The sequence below is a fragment of the Neovison vison genome, chromosome 4 (assembly GCF_020171115.1).
Source record: "Neovison vison isolate M4711 chromosome 4, ASM_NN_V1, whole genome shotgun sequence".
NCBI lineage: Eukaryota > Metazoa > Chordata > Mammalia > Carnivora > Mustelidae > Neogale > Neogale vison.
The window spans coordinates 203,742,248-203,768,158 of NC_058094.1; the positions used below are offsets into that span (position 1 = coordinate 203,742,248).

General features: G+C 35.9%; 1 protein-coding gene across 4 annotated transcripts in view; it reads right to left on the reverse strand.

Moving 5' to 3' along the window:
* Nucleotides 1–12,124: 12,124 nt before the first annotated feature.
* The window catches only part of SLC13A1 (solute carrier family 13 member 1), a 91,314-nt gene continuing 77,527 nt past the window's right edge, over nt 12,125–25,911 (reverse strand). For 3 of the 4 annotated variants that reach the window (XM_044246490.1, XM_044246487.1, XM_044246489.1), the window contains 5 exons: nt 25,401–25,507; nt 22,737–22,846; nt 19,385–19,546; nt 17,857–17,994; nt 14,347–15,995 (listed from right to left, as the gene is read on the reverse strand). In XM_044246490.1, coding sequence (XP_044102425.1) covers nt 15,855–15,995; nt 17,857–17,994; nt 19,385–19,546; nt 22,737–22,846; nt 25,401–25,507 — 658 coding nt within the window. In that variant the 3' untranslated portion in view covers nt 14,347–15,854. Of the gene's footprint in view, nt 12,422–14,346; nt 15,996–17,856; nt 17,995–19,384; nt 19,547–22,736; nt 22,847–25,400; nt 25,508–25,911 lie in introns of those variants that run through there. The other variant, XM_044246488.1, reaches the window with a different exon arrangement.

A 25,911-nucleotide genomic window follows, 5' to 3' on the forward strand; every position in this document is an offset into this window, starting at 1 on the left:
ATGGGTGTAGGAATATCTCACTGTGTTTTTAATTTGCATTTACCTAATGGATAATGATGTTGAACATCTTTTCATGTGCTTATTTAACATCTGTATATACTCTTCTGTGAAGTGTTATCTTTGTATCGTGTGCCCACTTTCTAACTGGATTGTTTGTTTACTAAGTTTTAAGTGTTCTTCACCCATTATCAGTATTATTCTTTGTGGTTTGCAAATATCTTCTCTCATTTCATGGTTTGTTTCTTCATTCTCTTAATTGGATATTTGTTGAACAAATATAAATTTTAAATTTTGATGTCCATTTATTAACTTTTGCTTTCATGGATTATAGTTTTGGTGTTAAGCACAAGAACTTTTTGGGGCACCTGTGTGGTTAAGCATCTGCCTTCATCTGAGGTCATGATCCCAAGGTCCTGGGATCAAGTCCTGCATCAGGCTTCCAGCTCAGCGGGAAGCCTCTGCCCTTTCCCCTGTTTGTGCTCTCTCTCTCTCTCAAATAAATAAATAAATAAATAAATAAAACAATTTTTTAAAAAAAGTCTAAGAACTCTTTGCTAAGTACTAGATCCATGAAGATTATCTTCCACTTTTTCCCCTAAATGTTTTAGAATTTTATGCACCACTTTACATTTAGAATTTTACATTTATGCACTTAAGTTCATGATCAATCTTGAGCTAATTTTCATACAAAGTATGAAGCTTGGGTCAAAGTTTTGTTTGTTTTGTTTTCTGTTTTTGTCTTTGGGTGTTCACTTCTCTTCTCCAGCACCATTTGCTGGACAGGCTATCTTTCTTCCATTAGATTGCTTTTGTACCTTCGTCAAAAATCACATTTGGGGCCCCTGGGTGGCTTAGCCATTAAGCATCTGCCTTCAGTCCAGGTCATGATCCCGGGGTCCTGGGATCGAGCCCTGCATCGGGCTCCCTGCTCAGTGGGAATCCTGCTTCTTCCTCTCACACTCCCCTTGCTTGTATTCGCTCTCTCTCTCTCTCTCTCTCTCTGTCAAATAAATAAATAAATAAAATCTTCTTAAAATAATTTAAAAAATAAGCATATTTATGTGGAATTACTTATGGGTTTTTATTCTGTGCCAACTATATATACCCATGTCTTTCCCAAAACCACGTAGTCTTGATTACTATATCCAAATAGTAAGTCTTGAAGTTGGGTAAACTATCTAGTCTGGCTCTGTTATGACACTCAAAAATCTAAATAAAGTCTATTTTACATTTCTTTGAATATTCTCACAGGATATATGAGCCAGTTTACAACTGATTCAATGTCCATAATCTTTGGATAATGGATTCAGAGGAGATTGCATCAGATGCAATAGTACTATTATAGCCACCAGTACTTGCGTGTGGAGTTATTGTCTCTGCTTTCCTTATAGGTTTTCCCAGGAAAACCCATCCAGGATTACCAGTTAAAAATGCTCTTTCTTGGAAACTTGCTTTATATTTTGTAAAGTACTTGGCTAATAATAGATTTTAAAAAGGAAGCCACTAGTAATGTTCAAAATGTGCTTTAGGGAATTATATATAGTTGTGTTTCTTTGTTTACATTCTTTAGTCAAATGAATATGTGAAGATAAAGAAGATAGATACAGGAGATGGAATGTGCATAGTGGTCAGTGGGACTTCTGTCTCCATGGGAAGACTGAGGTTCTTTATAACCTTCAGAGTTCTTTACAAAAAAAAAAAAAAAAGGAAGTAAATACAAGTAATAGTAGCTTTCAATAATATATTAACTATAAAACTGCTTTTAACTCAAATAAAACATCTAGCACATTAAATCCACATACAGTCCTGACTACAGATGCAATAAAAGAATTCGAATTCCAGTTCTGATGATGGATTCTGGCCCTGTACAAATTCTAAGGAGGGCCCATGAATAGGATCTGTATGGAGGAGGATGAGGGCATGTCAGAGGAACCTACTAGATTCTCTGAGGAGAGGAATGCTTGCTCTCAGTGGACCCACCAGCTCTGACCGAAAGCAATTACTTTCCCAGCTGAGATGGAGACTAAAAGTTTATGGAGAACAATATCATAGAACAATATCTCCATAAATGGAGAACAATATCAAAATGGAGAACAATAGCAAAGACTGTAGTCAAGAATGAATTCCGAGACCCCGAGGAATTACCTGTCATTATTTATTATTCACTTAACATTTTTAAGATGATCTACCCAAAAAGCCCTGTGGCTGTGAAGATAAAATATTCTTGTCAGATTACAACCTCTGTCAGAGAACTGTCTCAGATTGAATTTACCTTGGGGCTGAATCGTTCTCTGAGCAACTTCCCCAAGATTTTAAACTTGCTTATCCCTTAATATTTTTACATGTAAACAACAATAACAACATGAGTTATATTTGGCCTAGCATCCTTCCAAATATGGTTAAAACATCTTCAGTTTGGAATTAAAATAACAATTAAAACTATAGCAAACAATTTAGGACATTAATATTAGATAGCTATCATAGTATTGAAGTTGAATAAAAAGCAAAAAGGGGGTTCTTACACATTTTTTCTATGCTCTAGACTCCCTTAATCTTATATTTTAAACCAGAATGCAGGTCTGACCATTGTCCTCCATTTCACATTCGGATTATTTAAGTGCACATTAGTTATTTCTTCATGTAGTAATAAATAAGTAGTAAATAAATCTCAAACTCAACAAATTCAAAATTGTATTCACTAAGTCACCCTCTACTTCCCAATACCACCATAGAGGCTCCTCATCCAGTATTTACTCTCTTATCTAAAAGCTGCATTATACACCAGTGATTAAAATTGGAGACTTCAGAGCCATCCAGTTAACTCAACTTGATCTGATTCTAACATTACTAGAGGAAAAAAAAATTATAATTAAATCTGACTCTTCTAGATACTTCCACTTTTGGCAAAATGCAGCATGAGGAACAGGATTTACCTCTGTCTGAAACAACTAAAAGAGGAAAAATGATATGAAACAGCAGTCTTCAGACATTTGACATCACGCAACATAGGACAGTGATCTCTCAAGGAGAGGAAATAGTTGCGTCCTATCATTATTCCAACTTATAACAAGGGGAGAGATTCCAGGCAGCATTTCAAGAAAGGGGGAATCCAGGCAGATACAGGTGATCACGTGTTGACTAGATGGAGCTGGGAGTCTGAAGAGGACTGGTGGCTACAGTTTTCAGGCAGAGTATCAGAAGGGAGAAACATGCACAGACATGTGCAGAGAGATCTCCAGGAATCCTGTCTGCTATTCTGCTGACTACTGATCAACACAAGTCTCTTAGGAAACAACCTCAGGGTGAAGAAAGAACTAATCAAAATTATTAGCTGGGACAATTCCAGAAACTAACACAGAGCTGGGAATAATTTCGTGTTTCCACCAGCTAGAATGGAAAACCTTAAAATTAATGGCACATCAAGTGCAATACTCAAAAGGGTACTGCCTTAGTAGTGAGGCAAATGTAGCTGTAGACTAAAGTGTTTTCTGGTCTCACCCAAAAAATCTTAAGAACATCAAAAGGATCAAACTGTTTTTAAATAATGCAACTGTGCCTCAGAATAACACTCAAATATATAGGAATAAAAATATGTCTGATATTAAATAAAGTAAAATAAGCAATGTCTTTTTTCATGTGAAAAAAAATTACCAGGTAGGAAAATCAGGAAAATCTGACTTTTAAAATAGAGAAAAATCAAGCAATAGGCATTGAAGCAGAAATGACATATATGATAGAATTACTAGACAAGAACATCAAAAGTTATTAAAATTATATATGTTCAAAAAGGTAGAGAAAAATATGAGTATGTTCAGTAATGACAGGAAAAATATAAAAGACCCATATCAAATTTTTCGACTTGAAAATTACAATGTTTACAATGGAAAACATACTTGATGGAATTATCAGGAAATAATTGGTGAACTGAAAGAGGTAGCAATAGAAACTGCCCAAAAGGCTACAGAGAACATGACAGAAAAAACAAAAAGCAAAAACAGAGATTCAGTGTACTTTGAGATAATTTCAAGTGACCAAATATGTTTGTAATTATAGTCCTTGAAAAAAAAGGGTAGAGAGAATATTCTAAGGAATAGCAGATGAAGGTTTTCTAGATTTGATTTTTAAAAAGCTTTTTAAATACTTTGAAGCCTATTGAACCCTGAACATTAGAAACAAAGAAAATTATATCAAGGTACCTCACAATTAGATCACATAAAATCAGTAACGAAGAACACCTTGAAAGGAAATAGGAGAGAAAAAATACACATTACATACAGAAGAACAGATTTATGAATTAAAGTACATTTCTCATCAAAAAGAATATAAACTGGAAGACTGTGGTACATCTTTAAATTCCTGAGAGGGAAATATTGTCAATCTAAAATTCTATTCCAAATGAAAATATCCCTCAAAAATGAAACTAATAGATATTTTTTCAGACTTAAACAAAAGCTAAAAGAATAAAAATTATATCTGGTAGAAACTGAAATAACAAGACTATATAAAAGGAATGAAGAATGTGGGGAAATGTAAAACAATTTTTGATATTTTCAAAAGATATTTGACTACTTTTTATTTATTTTTTAAAAGATTTTATTTATTTATTTAGCAGATTGAGAGACAACACAAGCAGGAGGAGTGGCAGGCAGAGGGAGAGGGAGAAGCAGGCTCCCTGATGAGCAGAGAGCCTGACGTGAGGCTCGATCCCAGGTCCCTGGGATCATAACCTTAGCCAAAGGCAGACACTTAACCAACTGAGCCACCCAGGTGCCCCTATACGATTGCTTAAGACAAAAATAGTAGCAATGCATCTTTGAGTTTATGATACATATAGAAATAGAATGTATGACAACAGTACACAAAGTGGTAAGGGGGGGTTATAGTATAAATTCTTCTAAGAATATTATACATGAAGTAATAACATATTACTTAAAGTAAATTGTGATAAGTTAAAGTATAAATCTTCAAGTAACTGTAAAAATCACAGTAAATAAGTCAAGAAATGAAATAAAATTAAATAATAAAAAGTAGTCAATTAATACAAAAGGGGGCAGTATAAGAGGAAAATAAAGCATAGAACAAATAATATAGAAAAAAATAGCAAAATGGTAGATTTAAATTATATACCAGTAATCACATTAAATATAAATGGCCAAAGCACTAAATTAAAAGACAGAATCTGTCATATTTAATTAAAACATAAGAAAATAAGATTTAATTATATTTCCTACAAGAAACTCACTTTAAATATAAACATACAAGTAGATTAAAGAAGATGTGTTTCATATCTACAATGGAATATTACTCAGCCATCAGAAAGGATGAATACCCACCATTTGGATCAACATGGATGGAACTGGAGGGGATTATGCTAAATGAAATAAGTCAAGCAGAGAAAGACAATTATTGTATGGTTTCACTGAGATGTCGAACATAAGGAATAGTGTGGAGGACTGCAGGGGAAGGGAGGGAAAACTGAATGGGAAGAAATCAGAGAGGGAGACAAACCATGAGAGACTCCAGAATCCAGAGACCAAACTGAGGGTTACAAAAGGGAGGGTTTTGGGGGATGGGTTAACCAGATGATGGGTATTAAGGAGGACACATGTGATGATGAGCACTGGGTGTTGTATGCAACTAATGAATCGCTGAACACTACATCGACCACTAATGACGTACTGTACGTTGGCTAATTGAACATTTAAAAAAAAGGCTAGAGAAAAATAATCTATGCTGAAACTAATTTTAAAAGTTGTAGCACTTATATTAGTATCAATTTATTTCAGAGTAAAGAATATCAACATTGATAAAAAGAGCATTATATAGTGATAAAGGCATTAGAGTGCATAGCAATTTTACATTTTAATTTTTCTTAAGATTTTATTTATTTGACAGAGAGAGATCACAAGTAGGCAGAGGGGCAGGCAGAGAGAAATAGGGGGAGAAGCAGGCTCCCCACTGAGCAGAGAGCCTAATGCACGGCTCGATCCCAGGACCCTGAGATCATGACTTGAGCAGAAGGCAGAAGCTTAACCCACTGAGCCACCCAGGCATCCAGCAATTTTAAAATATCGGCACACCACCAACAACAACAAAAAAAATAGAGCATTGAAAAACATAAAGCAAAACCTGATAAAAATGCAGGAACAATTGACAAATCCACAATTATTGGCAAAGATTTCAACATTCCTCTCTCAATATATAACTGATAGAACAAGTAGGAAAAAAAATCAATAAGAATATGGAATATGAAAAAAGTAGCAACCAAGTTGACCCAATTGACACTTTAGAAGACTCTGCCCAACAATGGCAGAATATACATCCTTTTTAAGGCAGGATATTTATCAAGATAAACAATTTTCTTTCATAAACAAATCTTAGTAAGTTTAAAAGGATTTAAATTCTACAACACTTGCAATAATTGAAGAGAAGAAAATGCTTCCTAACTCATTCTCTGAAGCAAACATTACCCTAACACAACAACAACAAAGTAAGAAAACTATAAAATGTCCCTTCTGAACACTGGTGCAAAAATTCTTCACAAAATAATAGTAAGTAAAACCTAACAATATATAAAAAGTACAAAGTATCATGTTCAAAGTTTGTTTAATTCAATGTAATTTAGCACATTAACAGACTAAAAAAGAAAATCATAAGATCAAAGACATAGGAAAAGCATTTGGCAAATCCTAATATCCATTCCTGATTTAAAAACAAACAAAAACTCTTAGTAAACTAGCAATAGATGTTTCCTCAATCTGGCAAAGAGGCTCTGAAAATTCTACAGTCAACATTCATAACTGATGGGAGAAAAAAAATGCTTTGCTACTAAGAGAAGAAAAAAGGCAAGGACATCATTTTTAAAAAGATTTATTTATTTATTTGAGAGAGAGAGAGGTTGCAGTGGGGAGGGGCAGAGGGAGAGGGAGAGAGAAACCCAAGCAGACTCCACACATGTTGTGGAGCCCAACATGGGGCTTGATCCCACAACCCTGAGATCATAACCTGAGCCTAAACCAAGAGTCAGACACTTAACTGACTGTACCACCCAGGCTCCCTAGAAAAAAAGACAAGGCTACCTTAAAGTCAAATGTGAAATAAAAGTATCCATGTTGGAAAGGATGAAATATCACTGAGTTTATTCACAGAAGATAGCATTATGTACACAATTTTATGAAATCTATTTAAAAAACCCAACTAGAAATAATAAATTAGCTTAGTGAATCAATTTATAAAAATATATGGCATTTCTAAATCCTGGCAACTACTAATCAGAAAATGAAGGTAAAAAACAAGACCACTTACAATAGCATAAAAAAATGAAACACAGTAATATCAAAAATATGATACACTTAGGGATAAATGTGTTTAAAGATGAGTAAGACTGTACATTGAAAACTCTATAACATTGCTCAGGGAAATTAAAGAATACCTAAATAAATAGAGAGATACAATGTGTTCATGGATCAGGAGACTCAAAATTTTTAAGATGACAATTCTTCCTAAGTTGATTTATCTGTTATGACTAGAGTTCATTGGGTTCCTGTTCTAGTCTCAAAACATTTCTGGTACATAGCTTATTTTAATTGTCTAAGGTGATGAAAGTCCCTAAACTCCATCAAGAAGTGTTAAGGAAGGAAGGAAACTGGTCTGGAAGGCCAGCCTCTAACAGATACAGAATTGTTTGAGGAATTAAGGTCTTTCTTCAAACCAGAAGCCAATTTCATGGCAGTCATTTTAAGATAAATCAAACTTTCTTTGTTCAAAAACATCTCTTCTTCCCTAAGCATTTCCACCAAAAATTTCCCCCACTCTCTATCAAGATGACTTGAAGTTTGAAAGTCACTGCACAAAATATAAGGTATGTCATTTTCATGCTTTATTTGAAAATTTATTCATAGGCCAAAATAATAGAACTTGGAGTAGATGTGTATTTGTAATTTCTTTGTGTAAAAGAAAAAAGAGCCGTCTCTGTAAGAGACCACTATTCTTGAGATTATAACAAACATAGTATCTGACTTTCTGAGAAGTCCAAACACATTTGCCTTAAAAAAAAAAAAGAAAGACAATGTGTCAAGAAAGAAAGGTATGCTAAATAAAAAAGGACAGAATGAAGCAATTAGAATAAATAAGGAAAAATAATGGCTATGCTGGCTATTACACATGGATGCAAAAGCACATAAATTTTCTTGGAATGAAGGAGGAAGCTACGTGACATTTCTGGTATTTTGGTAATCTCCACTGCATACTTTTTACAGAATGATATCCACAAAGGCATAGCGTCTGACTCGGTGGCCCAGCCGTAGATGTGCTGCTGCGGGGAGGTCAGAGGCTATGCTCAGCTCAGGAGGTGTGCAGAACTACAGCTGTCAGGATTCATCAACAACCCTGTATACAAGGCTCCAGGGAGCACTGGCCACGCGGGGATGGGGTTGTGGGGAGGGGTTTGAACTATTTGAAAATCCCTGAAGTGAAAACTAATGATGAGAGTCCTTTAATGGAGTGAGAGGCTCATTCGATACCAACATGCCACATTATTTCAAAGAGTTATTGAACTTGGTTTGTAGTATTATATACAGTGCCTAATTTTCCTGTATTTTTTTTGTGTGTGTGTGTGCTGAATTGTATAAATGGAGACGGATTTTAAAAGCTACATACTTTTTTCACTGTTTTACCTCCAGTGTTCTCTCTCAACCAAGGACCAATTGGGTAAAAATTAAAAGATTCTCTGGAAATCTCCCTTAGGTGTTATAAGCTAGGAGTAACTTTTCTATCTTAAATCTAAGGTTTCAATGAGATCCTGGCCAAGGGTCTTCTGAAGAAGGAGTTTGACCAAGACTGTGATTATATGAGTGCAATTACTTCTGGGTGATGTCATAAGGAATAAAAATGACACATTAATAAGAATGCAATCTAATATTGAGCTTGTACTATGGCCAGTTACTGCTCTAAGTGTTCTCTGTGTATTAACTCCTTTAATCCTTACAACTCTATGAAAATATCTTTCTGCCTCCAGAGGCCCATTTTCAGATGAGGAAAGTGCAGCATACAGAGGTTAACTAACATATCTGAGGATGAGATGGGTGAGTGGTAGAACAGGAATTCAGTCCTGCCAGTCACCCTCTAGATCCTATGATCATAAACACTGCTTTAGACAGGCAATGGTTTTGGTCTCTGTTTGAGCTAGGCTAATGTGTGCTGTTCTGTGGTTATAGGTTACATTCATTATTTGTGCCTGAATTAATTAATATACTGACTCTTCTGGGTATAAGATGTGAGCTATAGGCTCTCTCTCCCTTGTACTTAACATGGAGTCCTGCAGAAGAGTCAGGCTAATGGCAAGGAGGATCTAAGCACAGCTGGGGCTTAGACACACCTTCCTCCTAAGACTGCTTGGACCCCAGAGAGAAGCAGAGAGCATCCAAAGTCCTGTAAGCTCTTGCAGTGGTGGATCAATAGGGCTTGTGGTTGCGATGAAGAGATGCTGATTTCAGGGATGATGTGAGTCGCGTGAGTAGATCTTCAAATCAGAAGTGAGTGATGAAACCAATGGGAATTGTACACTTCAGAGGACTGTATCTCTCAGTGGAAGCCAGTCTAAATGCAGAGACTAGATGCATCTTAGCTGCCCAGTTAGAGCTTCATATGTACAGTCTATAAAACTTAGATAAAACCCTACACTGAAGGAAATAAGAGAGAGGCTCTAAAAAACAAAAACTAAGTTGACTAAGTTAAACTCTGAAATCAGTTAAAACACTGAAATGGAGAATTTGACTTGGATTTAATTAGATTAAGTGTTGTACTGCCAAGAAAAATGGGGACCTGAGAGCAAAATTAGAATATTATACTTTTCATATCTAAAATTTCTTTTTTTAAAATATTTTTTTAATTTATTTGACAGACAGAGATCACAAGTAGAGAGGCAGGTAGAGAGAGAGAAGGAAGCAGGCTCCCCGCTGAGCAGAGAGCCCGATGCAGGTCTTGATCCCAGGATCCCAGGGTCCTGGGGGTCCTGGGATCATGGCCTGAGCCGAAGGCAGAAGCTTTAACGCACTGAGCCACCCAGGTGCCCCTAAAATTTCTATTCGATACTTTTTCAGATCTATCTGGTCACTTTTCATAGTCTCTCATTCCTTATTATATTTAATTTCTATTGTTGCCAAAACATAAAAATTTGGTGCTTAAAACAGCAGTCATTATTATTTAAAAATTCTGTAGATGAACAGACCTGTCCAAAACAAGTCTCATAGGACTAAGATCAAGGTATCTGCCAGGCTGTGTTCCTGACTGGAGGGTCTTAAGGAGAATCTACTTCTATGCTTCCCATGTGGTTGGCAGACTTCAGTTCCATGTACCTGCTGGACTGAGGCCTCTGTTTTCTTGTTGGGTTTCAATCAGGGGTCATTCTCAGCTTCTAGAGACTTTCTGCATTCCCTGGCTTAAAACCCCTTTTGTCTTCAAAACCACCAATAATGAGTCCAGTCCTTCTCATGCTTTAAAACTCTCTGATTTCCCATTGCCTCATCTTACCCACTTGACTCTTCCACCTTCCTCTTTTGGCTTTTAAAGGCTCATAAGGATCACATTAGCACCATCTGGATAATCCAGCATAATCTGCATATTTTTAGGCTAGCTGACTAATAGTTTTAATTATATCTGCAAAATTCCCTCACAGCAGTACCTAGATTAGTGTTTGAATAATTAGGAGACAGAAATCGTAGGGGGACATTTTTAAGAATTTTGCGTACCACTATTATTATATTTCCAATACCCTCTTTTATATTTCCAAACACACTTCCTCATTTTATACTCTGTATTTGACAATCAGAATATCTGTTGTCTATACTTTGGATTGTCTCTTTTGTTTATGTGGCTCTTGAACAGTATATTTTATGTCTTGGCAGACTTCACGAATTTTGATTACCATTTCTCATGGAGATTTAACTTTAGTAATTCTTCGAGCCCCAGGTTGAAGAAGGTGTTCCTTCTTATGCCAGGTACTTAGGCACATTACCAACCCAGGATTGTTTTAAAGTTTGAGATTAAGGTTTTTTCCCCCCCACATACACAGGTATTCAGACTTTAGGCCCATAACCTGCACAATTACGAATTCTCAAGGGAGATTTTACCCTTCTACCCAGTGCATAGACCAAAACATTAAGGTCCTCTTGACGTTTCCCTTTGTAGGATGGGACTTTTTTCTCCTGGTTCACATTTTCTCAGAGAATAGTCCTTTGAGATCCTCATAATATGTAGTTTTCCACTCAACCCACAACTTGCTTGGGTCCTTGTTTTGTCTTCCATCCCTTATTCCGTGTGCCTATTAAAAGAAAATTTTGAGATCTCTAGGGATTAGAAGTTGCCACTGCTAATCCTTGTCTAAGTGTCTGAATTCTTGCTGGTGCCCCATCATCTTTTTCTTTTGAAGACTTACATTATTTTCTTGCTGACACAGGAATGTATGTCATACAATATTTTTTATTATTTAGCTTTAAGATTTACTCCCCCCAAAACTGCCTCTAGTATCTATACAAGCATACTATAAGTAAGAAAATCCCCTTTATTTCTTTATTAAATGCTGTATCTTTTTTTCCTAGGCAAATGAAGATCCCCGTATTTGAAAAAAACCCTTTAATTTCTGCTTTAGTTATATGCTGTTTTACCATTTACCCTTGGGCTATTCTGGTCTTCACTTCTACAAGGGGGTCCTGTGGTTTTGATATCTGCATTCCAAAACTTGCCTAGTAAATTTTTACTTTGATTAAATTGCTTCATTTCTGAGTAACATAGCTAATGGTGTCCTACAGTAATAATTTCAACTTTTCCTTTTCAGATAATGTCAGAGTACTAAAACTAATCCAGTTTGTTTGGGTTTATTTTTTCATTATTAGTACAACCCTCCCCCTCCTAAAAGTAAAACAAAAACAAAAACAAAAACATTTAATTTGCTAAAATCCACATAGTCAAGCAAAGACAGTCATTCATTAGCTAAATCAATAAAACTTTGAACAAAAGAATCGCAAAGGTCCTTACCAATATATTTAGCCATGGCAGAGATAGAATAATACATCTAATAATAAATCTTTAAAATATAATACCATGTAGTACACATGTGAAGAAATAGTAAAAGCATTGGGATATTGTTTTATTAATTTAAAATAGGATTTTAATAGGGTTAATTAGTAGGGTTATGTAATAGGGTTATTTAATAGAGTTAATTAGTACCATTGGCTAAAAGTGTACTTCCCTACCTCCCAGGCTGAAAAGAAGAACAGAGCCTTGGATAAGGCTTACTTGGGTAAGGTGGACAGAGTGCAGTCATTTGAAAAGAAGGAAGTCTGAATTCTAGAGATGCTGACATGTTCAGAGGCAATTGAGGGGAGTGAAGGATACACATAAGCCAGGGGAGTCTTCTAAGCACCTGTATGAACAGACAGTAAATAGGCACTTAGTGAAATTGCTACTATTATCTAGAAAGATCCAATCCTAGGTCGGATACTGGAATTTAAAGTGACAAAGATTTCTAGTTAACCTTTAGGTAAGGATCAGGATAATAACAAAAACACTATCTGCCACAGAGTGGGAGGACTGAGATTTGTTTGATCATCTGTTCAGATTCCCTTTTGGAAACTTTCAAAGACAATATATAACTTTCAAACTAAAATAGTTTGAGAACTTTGATGTAAATAGGGCAAATGTGAAATGGATGACTTAAGTCATTTTTGATAACGCAACTAAACAGAAAGATGTAGCAAGAGAATGATATGGCTCACTTAAACAAATTTTGACTAAGTATTATTTTTCCTGTACTGACAGCTGTTGGAAGTAATTCATTAAAATGATTTAAGTTGAAATGCTTATATTATTTTCTTGAGAGCAAAACTTACTCATTCTTGAAAAGTCATTTCATTTTTCATAATTAAAATGTATTCATCACATAATATAATTCAGCAGTGATTAATTGAATGACGGAAAAAAGCCAAAAAGAAACACTATTGATCATAAGTAAATGTGCAACGTATGATAAGGAAAGAAACAAGCGAACAGAGGGAACTTAGAAGATATACATAAAGAAGCACTGTATTCTAAGGTTTAAATGGACAACTTTTTAAAAAATGATAAATTTTGCACTAATTAATAAACAAATAATGGACAATCTATCATATAGTTTTTTTTTGTTGTTTTTTTTCCCAATTTATTTATTTTCAGAAAAACAGTATTCATTATTTTTTCACCACACCCAGTGCTCCATGCAAGCTGTGCCCTCTATAATACCCACCACCTGGTACCCCAACCTCCCACCCCCCCCGCCACTTCAAACCCCTCAGACTGTTTTTCAGAGTCCATAGTCTCTCATGGTTCACCTCCCCTTCCAATTTACCCAAATTCCCTACTCCTCTCTAACGCCCCTTGTCCTCCATGCTATTGGTTATGCTCCACAAATGAGTGAAACCATATGATAATTGACTCTCTCTGCTTGACTGATTTCACTCAGCATAATCTCTTCCAGTCCCGTCCATGTTGCTACAAAAGTTGGATATTCGTCCTTTCTGATGGAGGCATAATACTCCATAGTGTATATGGACCACATCTTCCTTATCCATTCATCCGTTGAAGGGCATCTTGGTTCTTTCCATAGTTTGGCGACTGTGGCCATTGCTGCTATAAACATTGGGGTACAGATGGCCCTTCTTTTCACGACATCTCTATCTTTGGGGTAAATACCCAGGAGTGCAATTGCAGGGTCGTAGGGAAGCTCTATTTTTAATTTCTTGAGGAATCTCCACACTGTTCTCCAAAGAGGCTGCACCAACTTGCATTCCCACCAACAGTGTAAGAGGGTTCCCCTTTCTCCACATCCTCTCCAACACATGTTGTTTCCTGTTTTGTTAATTTTGGCCATTCTAACTGGTGTAAGGTGATATCTCAATGTGGTTTTAATTTGAATCTCCCTGAGGGCTAATGATGATGAGCATTTTTTCATGTGTCTGATAGCCATTTGTATTTCTTGATTGGAGAAGTGTCTGTTCATATCTTCTGCCCATTTTTTGATGTGTTTGTCTGTTTCGTGTGGGTTGAGTTTGAGGAGTTCATTATAGATCCTGGATATCAACCTTTTGTCTGTACTGTCATTTGCAAATATCTTCTCCCATTCCGTGGGTTGCCTCTTTGTTTTTTTGACTGTTTCCTTTGCTGTGCAGAAGCTTTTGATTTTGATGAAGTCCCAGAAGTTTTTTAAAGAAATGTCTTCCTTTTTAAGAGACTTTTTACTATATTTTATTTTTAAGAACAACTTTATAAATACTATCCTTTGCCAAAAAACCCAAACCAGGCCAGATTATTTCTGCAAAGTTTAAAAATACCAAAGGTATTTTCTTATTCTGTCTTCCTTTTTATTTTTAGTGTGAGAATTGTTATGTTTTAACTTCTCCTTTTCCTGACTGCACATGCAATATTTTGTTTTTGATTGTCATTTTCCTCCCTGTAAGTCTGATTTTGGAATGTCAATAGACCTCATTCCTCTTCACATCCTGAGTATTAGGAGACTAGTCTCTTCCCACTTTTGTTTGAATGTTCAGATCTCTTTTCCTTTCCTTTTTGTTTGCCCATGAATAATTTATTTTTTCTTTTGTAAATTTTTATTCTTATTTTCTATCTACTATTTCACTTCAATGTTGGTAATAATGGAGCTACATGACTTTCCTTGTCTCTATACATAGTGATAATTCATTTAAATTCCTGAATCCCCTCTTTTTACATATGACACTATGTATTTCTATTTTTTAATTTTTTTACATTTATTTATTTTTTATTTTTTGAGGGAGGGGCAGCAGTAAAGGGAGAGGGAGAGAGTATCTTAAGGAAGCTCCAGGCCCAGCATGGAGCCTGCCATAGGGCTCGATCTCACGTCTCTGAGACTATGACGTGAGTTGAAATTGAGTTAGATGCTTAACTAAATGAGTCACTTGGATGTCCTTGACTTTATATATTTCTGAAGTAAGATAAATACTTAAGCAAAACTGTTATACATATACATAAACGTGTTAATTGTTTTATAGTGTTTAGCTTTCTTTTATAACTATACTGTGTTAACGGTGCAAATCATAACAAGCATTATTCACAGCTCTACAAAATACATTTCTTAGTGCATTGAGATATTAAAGATGTGAATTATATTAATCTAACATAGGGCCAAGTAGAAATTAATCCTTATCCTTGAGTTTTCTATTGTTTAGTGGATTCAACTATAATTTTGAAACTACTAATTCAATTTCAATTTTCATACTATATGCATACATCAAGAATAATCTGGTACTTTTTAAAATGAGAGAATGCATATTTCAATCAGATTAAACCTTTTTCTGCACCATCAGCTGGCCATAGTTTTGGGTTTTTCAACAAATTCCCTTCAACAACACTACAGAAATGATTTATCCAAGTACCTAATTAAACGGTATATTTTATTTCCTAGTTCTATGGGAAGTTTCTAAAATAATAAATTGATGTTTGAAATGCTACACCAAACCCAAACTGTAAAGTGAAGCAAATCACCTAATCTCTTTGAAGGTCATGTAATAGATTACTCTTATGTTGAAGCAGGATGCATATGGTCCATGAGCAAAATCTCAGCTGTGGGCTTCTTGGTAAAGACATGTAGATGCTCTTTGGTTGCATCTCAAGGGGATTGTGAACTCTGGGTTATGACATCAGGTTTTGGGTGTTTCCTGGAACCACAGCAGTGACGTAACGACAAACTTAGATGTGTCATCAATTTTCCAGTACCAGGTCTGCAGTGAATTCTCAATGGTTCTCAAAACTCACCATACGACAGTCAGTCATGGGATTCATGCTTGTCATGGCATAGTCTCATTACTGACTGGTGGAGGAGCCCAGGAAGGATAAGTAGAGAGGTCAAACATAGCCCCAATCCAGGTGGACATGCCCAGCATCACCACGGCAACACCCACAATGTTAACACCAAGTCCAGCTTTAACCTTGAACAGGAAAAAGCATAAATGTCAGTTTTCTGAAGAGAAAACCTAAAGGAGAATCAGAATACTACAGGAGAAAGTATAAGTCAGATTTATATGCATCATAAATGATGGGTATAAATTGTCATTTCATGAAACAATGAGTTCTTCCATTCATGTCAAAAGAGACTCTGGGGCGCCTCGGTGACTCAGTAGGTTAAAGCCTCTGCCTTCGGCTCAGGTCATGATCCCAGGGTCCTGGGATCGAGCCCAGCATCGGGCTCTCTGCTCAGCAGGGAGCCTGCTTCCCCCTCTCTCTCTGCCTGCCTCTCTGCCTACCTGTGATCTCTGTCTGTCAAATAAATAAATAAAATCTTTAAAAAAAAAAAAAAGAAGAGAGAGACTCTGTCCCCAACTAAATGACATTTAGTTGGAGATTCTAGGAGGCTCCTCTTAGGAATATAATGGAGTCATTATGATATTTTTAAAAAAAATCCCTTTAAAAATTTGTCATTTCATGTTAAATCAGAATAGGAGTTTTGAGGTCTTGTATTTCAGTGGATAAGGTTCAGGTCACTATATGATAACTGGATCCTTCATATTCACTCAATACTATTATTAGTTTAGCCTTCAGTATTCTCTTACTGAGATTTAATAAAATGCTGCTTCTATTCATCTTCCTTAGAGTTCTCATTTTTCTGGTTCTTATATCATCATCCTGGCATCCACTAAAAATTTCAAATTTGCTTTCTATCCATTAAAACAGAGGTCGGCAAACTACTGCTCATGACCTGTGTTGGTAAATAAAGTATTATGCCACCACACCCATGGTGATTCCATATTGTTGTTGGCTATATTCATGATACAACAGCAGAACTGAGTTGTTGTGACAGACAGCATATGGCCCAGAGTGTCAAATATTTATTACCTCTTTACAGAGAGATAATTCTCTGTATTAAAACATGGAGCCCCAAAGCAAAAGGGGATACTAGCAATGATTATCACAGAGGCCGCCTTTACTATCCATGTAAGCCACTCATTTATTCCAGAATCCTGGCTCTATTTTTTAAAATTCACATACACTGGACACTGGTTATATTATCTTATGCACAATTTCTTTTTCAAAGGGATATTATGTAACTTCGGCATAGAGACCTTTCCAGAGTTTTTACATTGCAGGGGGGTAGGGACAGCATTGTGTGTGGAAGGAGAGAACCGGGATTTACTTGGAACTGCATTTTCATGTAAGCTCACTGAATTTACTTCGTTATATTCTTGTTTGGTTTGGAAGTTGGTAATCAAGTTTGGAGGTAGAATATTCTCAAGCTAGTCCTGGACTACCACTACTTTTGTATTGGCAAAAATGCCTATGTTTTATCACTTAAATGTCCCATGATTTAGGTGCCACTATTAGAATCAAAACAAGAAAGATGACCTTTCATTGGCAGGTACTGAGTCCAATGTATTGTTTGAAGCAAGTATTGGTTGCAAAATATTTGTGACAGAAAACCAAAGTGCATGATTGCTGAATTTCTTTAATCCTATTTCTTCCTTTTGCCTATGTCAAACTGGATCCTGGTCTTGACATGTAAGTTTCAAGCCATTGTGCTAAACATATTCTATGCTCTTTTCATTTTTTTAGGACATTACTGATGCATTCAGTATCACTATATTTGTGACTGCAAATTCAAATGGCAAGTTTGCTTCTGGTTATCATTCTTAAAAACGATTCTGTGACCAATCATGTACTCACCTTTAGAAGAAGATTAGAACTTCTAATCAGGCTTCTCCTGGCAGCTGATTAGTGTGTAAAAGGGTTGATAACCCAAGACATCACAAATAAAAATGTCTATTGGACCTGATTGCTATCTTTCAGCTCACTCACCATATCAATAACTTTTAGATGGCCATAGGAAAAAACAATAGCATTGGGCGGGTTTGCTACTGGAAGGAGGAATGCAAATGAAGTACACAGAGTAGAAGGTAACAAAATATAAAGAGGGTTCACTTGAATGGCTTCAGCCTGTTGGAAAAGATAAAAAGGAGTCTAAGTAAAATTTTGAGGTAGGCACCAAGTATCAAAATGAACAAAATCATTATGATGAGCTTTCCCAGAAGCAGGTTAAAATCTTAAAAATATTATACACACAAATGCAGTTATGACTTGAAGAGTATTTTTCAGAAATGTCTCTTCCTCTTATTTTTTTATATGGTTATTGGTGCCCATTTAAGTAGTATAGCTCAGTTCATTTAGAAAATAAAGTATCATTTATTCTAGGAGCTAAATAAAAACAGAAACAATTTATTATTTATCTAGTGCTAGGTGCTCTGTGTGTGTGTGCATTTATGTAAAATAACGGAATCTTCCCAATGACCCATAAGATGGCTACTATAGACCCAAATAACAAACGAAGAAACTAAGGCCCAGAAAAGCTAAAGTAACTCGCCCAAACACAAAGCTGGCAAGCAGGAGAACTTATGAAGGGTTGTGGATCCTTCTGGCTCCAAAGCTTCTCATTATTCCATTAACCTTTCTGCCTCTGTGCCATATATAATTTAAAATTGGCTTAGGGATCATCACAGAAGAAGAATTACTACTATTCTTAATTTATCACATTATTTTCTAACTGTGCCATGTTGAGAAGTAAAATGATATTTTACCCATATAAACTGTCTACATTTCTTCTCTAACATGAAGCAGCAGCTCAAGAATGCCAACATATGCCCCTTGAGCTGTAGAGGAACAATTCCAGAAGGACAATCCTTCTTAATTTAAAGTGCTATCCTCTTACCACACTCAGGTGTCTAAATAAGACAAACATTTTACCTCAGCTATTTCTTGTAATCGCTAGCTAGGTGGGGAGAAAAAAGGAAGATTGTCTTTTCCTCTCTCTCCTTACAAATCCACTTTTCACTTATCTTTTAAAATTACTTCTCAGGCTGTAGAAAACTGTGTCTAAGATATTTAAGCGTAAAGCCTGAAATATAAGCCTAGCTCTTCATTCACTTGCAAATCATTTATATGAACCACTTCTCAGAAATTGAGGATTAATCTGGAGAGGGAAGTGTCAGTGTTCGAGATCTAAATACTGAAGTTGCCGGGAAACATGGACTCCCAAAGTCTTACAGTTGGACAGGATCTAGGCTGACCCTCGCACTGTGTGTGAATGAAAAATTTGGGCAGAGAGAAAGGAAGTGGTTCTCTTAAGATCCTGCTGCTTGAATGTGGAAGAAAAGAGTTCTCCTGAGTTAGGTCTCCTAAAAACATATTAATGCAAATAAAGAGCACTCTATAAGTTACTTATAGGAAGATCATACATGCCAAAAATTGATTCTATACCAGAGTATGAAAACCAGCAAAGTAGAACACTGCTCTTTGGATGAGTATAAAAGCAGATGAATGAGATACTCACCAATGGAGATAATATAGGGAGAAGAAGGGTAATGGTAGCTGGATTGCTGGCTACCTCTGTTAAAGATGTGACAAGCAAAGAAGATATCAAAATGACTAGCCATACTGGTAAGGAGCCTAGAGGAGATAATTTATTTCCTATCCACTTAGATAGTCCTGACTCCTAAAAAAAAAAAAAAAAGAAGAAGAAGAAGAAGAAACATTATTCATTAATAATTCATTTTAAGCAGACACAATTTAAATGTATAAATTGTATCACTTGCTCTAAGAACTCAGTTTCTAAAGTTGAAGTTTAATCTTCCATATTTTTTCATGGTTTGGAAAATCTAGGTAGCTTTGACATGGAGGAGCTCTCAGTTATTCTTATTTTAATATTATTGACATGCTTTAGGAAATTTGAATTGTCTTCCCACATTTTTTCAATTAAATTTTATCTAATTAATATACATGGATATTTTGGCAAGTCATTTGGTACTACAGGGCTTTAGGAAAATGGCAGTCCTTTGGTCTACCTCTCACATCTCCTAAGTTGTGTTCTCCAGAGACAACTTTCAACCCCTATTAGCTATTTTATGGCTGCTTTTTAAATTATGTTTTTTCCTCATTTTCAAATTTAGACATTATTTACTGACTAACATGTTACATAAGGATTTAGCTTTCTTACGCCATCTACCATACATATATTTCCTGTCCCTTTATTTCTTTTACTTATAGATCAACATTAATTAAATCAATGTTTAAAGTTTTCCATTATGAGTATATGAATATTACTCATACCTGAGTCACTTAGTGTACTGTGATTATGTTAAAACTATGTTAAAGGGCATTTAAGAGATGGGGAATTACAGAGGTGAATGCTTTAGTAGCTAGCGGCTATCTTCTCCCAAACAGAAGAGTTATCTAGTTCTGGCCATTTGCCAAACTAAATAGAGTTTGAAACAAAATTTTAGAAGAGTAAATGTCTCCAAATCTTTGTAACATATTTTTGAAGCTCATGGCTTCAGTATACCTACTCAAGGGTAGGATTATTCTAGATATTCCATAGAAATTCAATTTTTTGTATTAGGAACTTCAAGACTCCCCTCCAGGGTTTCCCTAGTTCTGCCAGTGATTGAGCCTAGTGTATCAGAAGAAGTCTGTGACTTCTCATTTTCTTAGCTTTTGCAATTCTACGGTCTGGCCAATGCTTTTAAAATCCCTTTGAGTATCTGGAGTCCAATTCAGACAGAAATTCTGGGAAGCAGAGATCGACAAATTTCATATCAATGTCAGAATTGCTCATTCTTATTCCCTCACAATTCAAATTATCAGTCAAAAGAATGGAAGTTATTGATTCTCAGAAACCAGATCTCATTCTTGCTGTAATAGTAGAAGAGTGTATTTGCCTTATATCTCTATCATTTACATTTGAGTGGTCTATGAGGCAAGCCAAATCTGATGTAAAACAACATTGTTAAGTGGCACTCAAAATGGAGACAATTTCAAAGATTTTCACCCCTTACTAAATCGTATACCTGAGAGCTCAGTGTCCAAATACCATACGGAAAAAAATGACAATGAAGTCAGAAGCAAAAAAGTCTCTCTATAGGCTAGTAAGAAGATAGTGGATAGTTATTTGTCTCGAGAAAACTAAAAAATTAACTTTCCAGAAATTAAAGCCTGGACCACAACACCTCTCTCTCACTATCCTTTTTACTTTGATGACTGAATAAGGAAATGGAATAGCTATGACCTTTAAGTGTTTCACAGAAGTGAGAGGTTTTTAATGAGTCAAAGAGTAAAAAATTTTCATGGACTTTTTGAGAAGATACTTTTCTTCTAAAGAGTCCTACAGTGACTTTCAAGTGACAAAGGCCTCCCTAGACTTGACCTTTTTATAAACTGGATAGAGGATAGGACAAAGAAATAGCAACTTTATTCCTCACGGTAGTTTTATTTCTCCCTAAAATTGAACATAATATAATATTAGCCATAGTTATGTAAAATCTTCTCTGGACTTCATTCAATAAACATGTACAAAGTACCTTTAATGTACTTAATATGCAACAGAGTTTTTTTTTTTTTTTCTTGGTATTTGACAGAGAGAAAGACAGCAAGAGGGGGAACAAGCATGGGGAGTGGGAGAGGGAGAAGCAGGCTTCCTGCTGGGCAGGGAGCCTGATTCAGAGCTTGAACCCAGGACCCCGGGATCATGACCTGAGCCAAAGGCAGACACTTAATGACTGAGCCACCCAGGCTCCCCCTGAATATGTAATAAATAAGTAAGTAATAAAGTACTGTTTTTTCTTACTCTCTTTCTTTGACAGCCTTAGGGCTATCCTATATTGAAGCAGACCTATTGAGTAGGTCTGTGACCTACTCAAATTCATCGTGAAAGGGGCACCTGGGTGGCTCAGTGGTTTAAAGCTTCTGCCTTCGGCTCAGGTCATGATCTCAGGGTCCTGGGATGGAGCCCTGCATTGGGCTCTCTGCTCAGCAGGGAGCCTGCTTCCATCTCTCTCTCTGCCTGCCTCTCTGCCTACTTGTACTGCCTACTTGTGTACTCTGCCTGTCAAATGAATAAATAAAATATTTTAAAAATTTCATCATGAAATAAGGATAAAGTTATGAACAAAATGTTTTGCTAGGAATCATTGTATGTATGATTTTTATATATCTTTTTTTCTTACTTAACTAATTTTCTAATAGCTAAGCTAAGAATTCTATTCTTTGGGGCATCTGGGTGTCTCAGTCAGTTAACAGTCTGACTCTTTTTTTTTTTTTTTTTTATTTATTTATTTGAGAGAGAGAGAGTGTGAGAGAGAGCATGAGTGAGGAGAAGGTCAGAGAGCGAAGCAGACTCCCCATGGAGCTGGGAGCCTGATGTGGGACTCGATCCCGGGACTCCAGGATCACGCCCTGAGCCGAAGGCAGTCGTCCAACCAACTGCGCCACCCAGGCGTCCCTACAGTCTGACTCTTGATTTTGGCTCCGGTCATGATCTTAGGGCCGGGCTCTACACTCAGCATATTGCTGTTTGCAAATCTCTCTCTCTCTCTCCCTCTCTGCTCCTCCTGGGCTACCCCACGCTTACTCTCTCTCTGTCTCTTGAAAAACAGTGTGAAAGAATTCTAATCTTCTTTGCTTTATTCCTTTTGCCATATTGGGGCAGCATTTTAAAAAATGATGTTTTATGCCTACAGCCTATAAAAATTATTAAACTCACTTCATCTGTGTAGTATAATTAATGCATGGCTATTGAAATCTGCATCATTAAAATGATAGGCTAAAGTTGAATATACCAAAGCTTGAATATCTCCTGTTCTTTTGAAAAGTCTAGTTAATTGTTAAATGTCTTAGGCACAGAGTATTACCTCACAGCCATCTGCCAAGGCAAACCCTCCACCAACAAGAATGGCTATATCCCAGGGCATGAATGACTGGAATTCTTTCCAAGTAATCAGTGGTGAGTAATCAAAAGCAACTGCAAAAACACAAGTCCTGTAGTTTATATATTGCTTAAAATATGACAATATGACATTTTTCTTTATTATCCTAAATCACCATTTCATAAGAATTTTTTAATATTCCTATATTGTTTATAGATAGGGAACTTGATTTAGACTTTGAGTAATTTCTACCAGGCTGAGGTGGAACACTGTATTACAAAAATGTTTTTAAAAATGTCATAACTTGGAAAAATTCATTGGATCATAAAATAGAGTAAATTTAGATTGATTATAACATTGTCATTTATAATGCCACTCATTCATTCTTTCAAGCATTCATTCACTCATTCATTCATTGCACTAACATCTTTGCCTCCCTCGGGCAACACAGTGCGTCAGACTGTACTATTTTTTGCTATGCATAATGTAATGTGCCATTGGTTCTAATACCAGTATAATATTATAATTTTATTCACTAGTATTTACTTGAATATTGCTTTTTCCCCCAAATCATGAGGAGGGTCATAATAGATTCATCAGAATTTCAGTTTAAAATCAAAGTTCAGATTAAATAATTTAAGTATCATTCATAAAACTTAAAATTCTTATAAATCAATTATCATAAAGATTTCTCTTGATAGTTGGGTCATAATGGCTCATTTGATTTATTGAGAATGTTAAATGAGAGGGATTAACAAAGATTCCTCTTTACCTAAGAAACTACATAGTATGATTTTAGGGTTACTAATAAGATTTTTTCCTATTTCCTTCCCCCAAACCTAAGTCAAACCTACAATCACCATTGTTGGAAATTTTGCTATTCTTACTTGAATTAAGGCATATATCCTGTTAAAATATAAACATCTCTGAAATCTACCTCTCATGTAAAACTTAACATATAATGTCTTATTTGTCATTTTTAAACCTAGTGTGGATGAGTTTATCAGGGAGAATAAGAGTTGAAGAATGAGAAGAGAGAGAATGGTGGATGGGGGGTATGGGGTCCAAGTGCAGGCTGCCCAAGGTGGGCCACTTTGGCATGAACATTATTGTGAGTTAAAAGCAATCAAAATCAAAACCCAGAAGACTCAGAAAAAGCTCTTGGCCTACCCCTCAACTACCTGCTTGTACCAGGAAGAGAGAGGGATTAACAAAGATTCCTCTTTACCTAAGAAACTTAACTGCACAATTAGGTACCCTTTGTTTTCCAAATGTCTCCTTTTGCCTTCCCACTAATGGTCTTTCTTCTCTTTGTATCCTCAGACCCTTACTCCTCTTCTTAGCTCATATAAGAGTGATATTGCTTCATTGTCTTTGGAACTTCCATGTCTGTGTGGATTCCCTGTATGTACACTACTATATTTGACTTTCTACCATTAATCCGTCTTATGTCAACTTGATTCTTAGTCCAGCAAGAAGGGTCTTGAAGGGCAAAGGAAATTCTTTCTCCCCAACAAAAGCAAAGTTCTTTCTGAGAGGGGGATTCAGATGTGGGAGCCAGGAAATTTAAGCCAAGCATTGGTTCTTCAACAGTTGGCATTGACAGGCCTTAGGGCTTTGATTGCAATGGTCAATGTCCTCAGAGTCTCATAGAAATTATTTCTCTGTACTTTTATAACTCCTTATAACATACTTTGAGATATCCTAATTTCAAGTAATGAACAAAAGGCACTTATATCAATGTTATGTTATTTACATATGTCATGTCCTAGATATCTGACTCACTAGTCATTTATTAATTTGGACACAGGAAGTCAGGTGTGCCAACCCAACTGCATGAATCCCAGTTCCATCCAAGTGAAAAAAGGAGGAAAAGAGAGAAATAAAAAAAAACCCAACAATTAAAAAAAAAACCCACAACTCTACTAGACTATTTTTAAACAATTTTAAATTATTTGTCCCACAATAACAGCATAGGAATCTGACTACCCAAAACAAGCTATATTAGTATAAAGCACAGATATGAATGAATCCTATGTTTTAAAAGTTTGTGTGTATTAGGAGAAGGAGGGTATATTTACATAAACATACTTTTTTGTCCATGTATTACAAAGACAAGGAATGCTCCCCCTGAATACCTTGTCTTTCATTTGTGACACTAAGTTCTGGCTAAGTGTGGGTTTGATTTGCATTCTCTCCAGGATTACTATGAGGCTGTAAATGTTCATTCTCTTGAAACTCCTCACCTTTTTAGATGCTCAGCATTTATTACTAAGGGCTCATCATGATGTGTGACTTCCAAGTTCCCGTTCCTATGTTTGCCAATAGTAAGGTTAATTCTGATTATGGCAGGAAAAGTGGGCTTATTGTGGACCACAGAATGTCACTCGAAGTGGAATTCTAACCATGGTGCATAATGAAATCTACTTCTCACTTCTGCCAAGTAAGATGATCCTTCTTGTAGGGGGAGGGCATGTGCTAGTTGAATAAGGGTTGTAGTGTGCACACAGGGCATCCTAAGCCAGGGGCTGTGTGAGTATGTCCATTCCTTCTGTTCTAAGTGCTAACTGAAACCAACTGAATTTTGTAATTTTTGCAGAAGTTTTGTAATTCTGTCAAATTGATTCAGAATTATAAATAATACTCAACCAATTTCTCCTGTAGGTGTAGTTTTAGTCAATCTCTTAGCTGGGATAAGAAAGAATAGGATTCCTATAAGTAAGGCAACAGTTGAATCTGTAGCAAAACCAGGATACCTGAAAAAGGACAGATGTGTACATTAAAAAATGGCATCAAAATTTGTATGAACTGAACAGCAATTGACTATGCTATTGGCCTACAAGTAGTAGTTATGGTACAGGTTAGTTATTCTGGATAATATGTCCTAAAATCCATGGATTTCCAACCAAATTTCCAACCAAGCTAAAAATCTCGGACCATGTTCCCGTTGTTTCCATATATGTCTCCTTATTTTCAAAACCATGAATACATATACTGACATACTAGCCTTACATGGCAAATTTCTTTTTAGGTAAAGCTTAAGGATTTGGTAAACAATTTTTTCTTTGTATTATTTCTTTTCATTATACTGGCAGAGAATTGAGGCAAAAACAATTACTAGACTAGGCAAAGCCCTAAATAATTGTTGTATAACATCCTA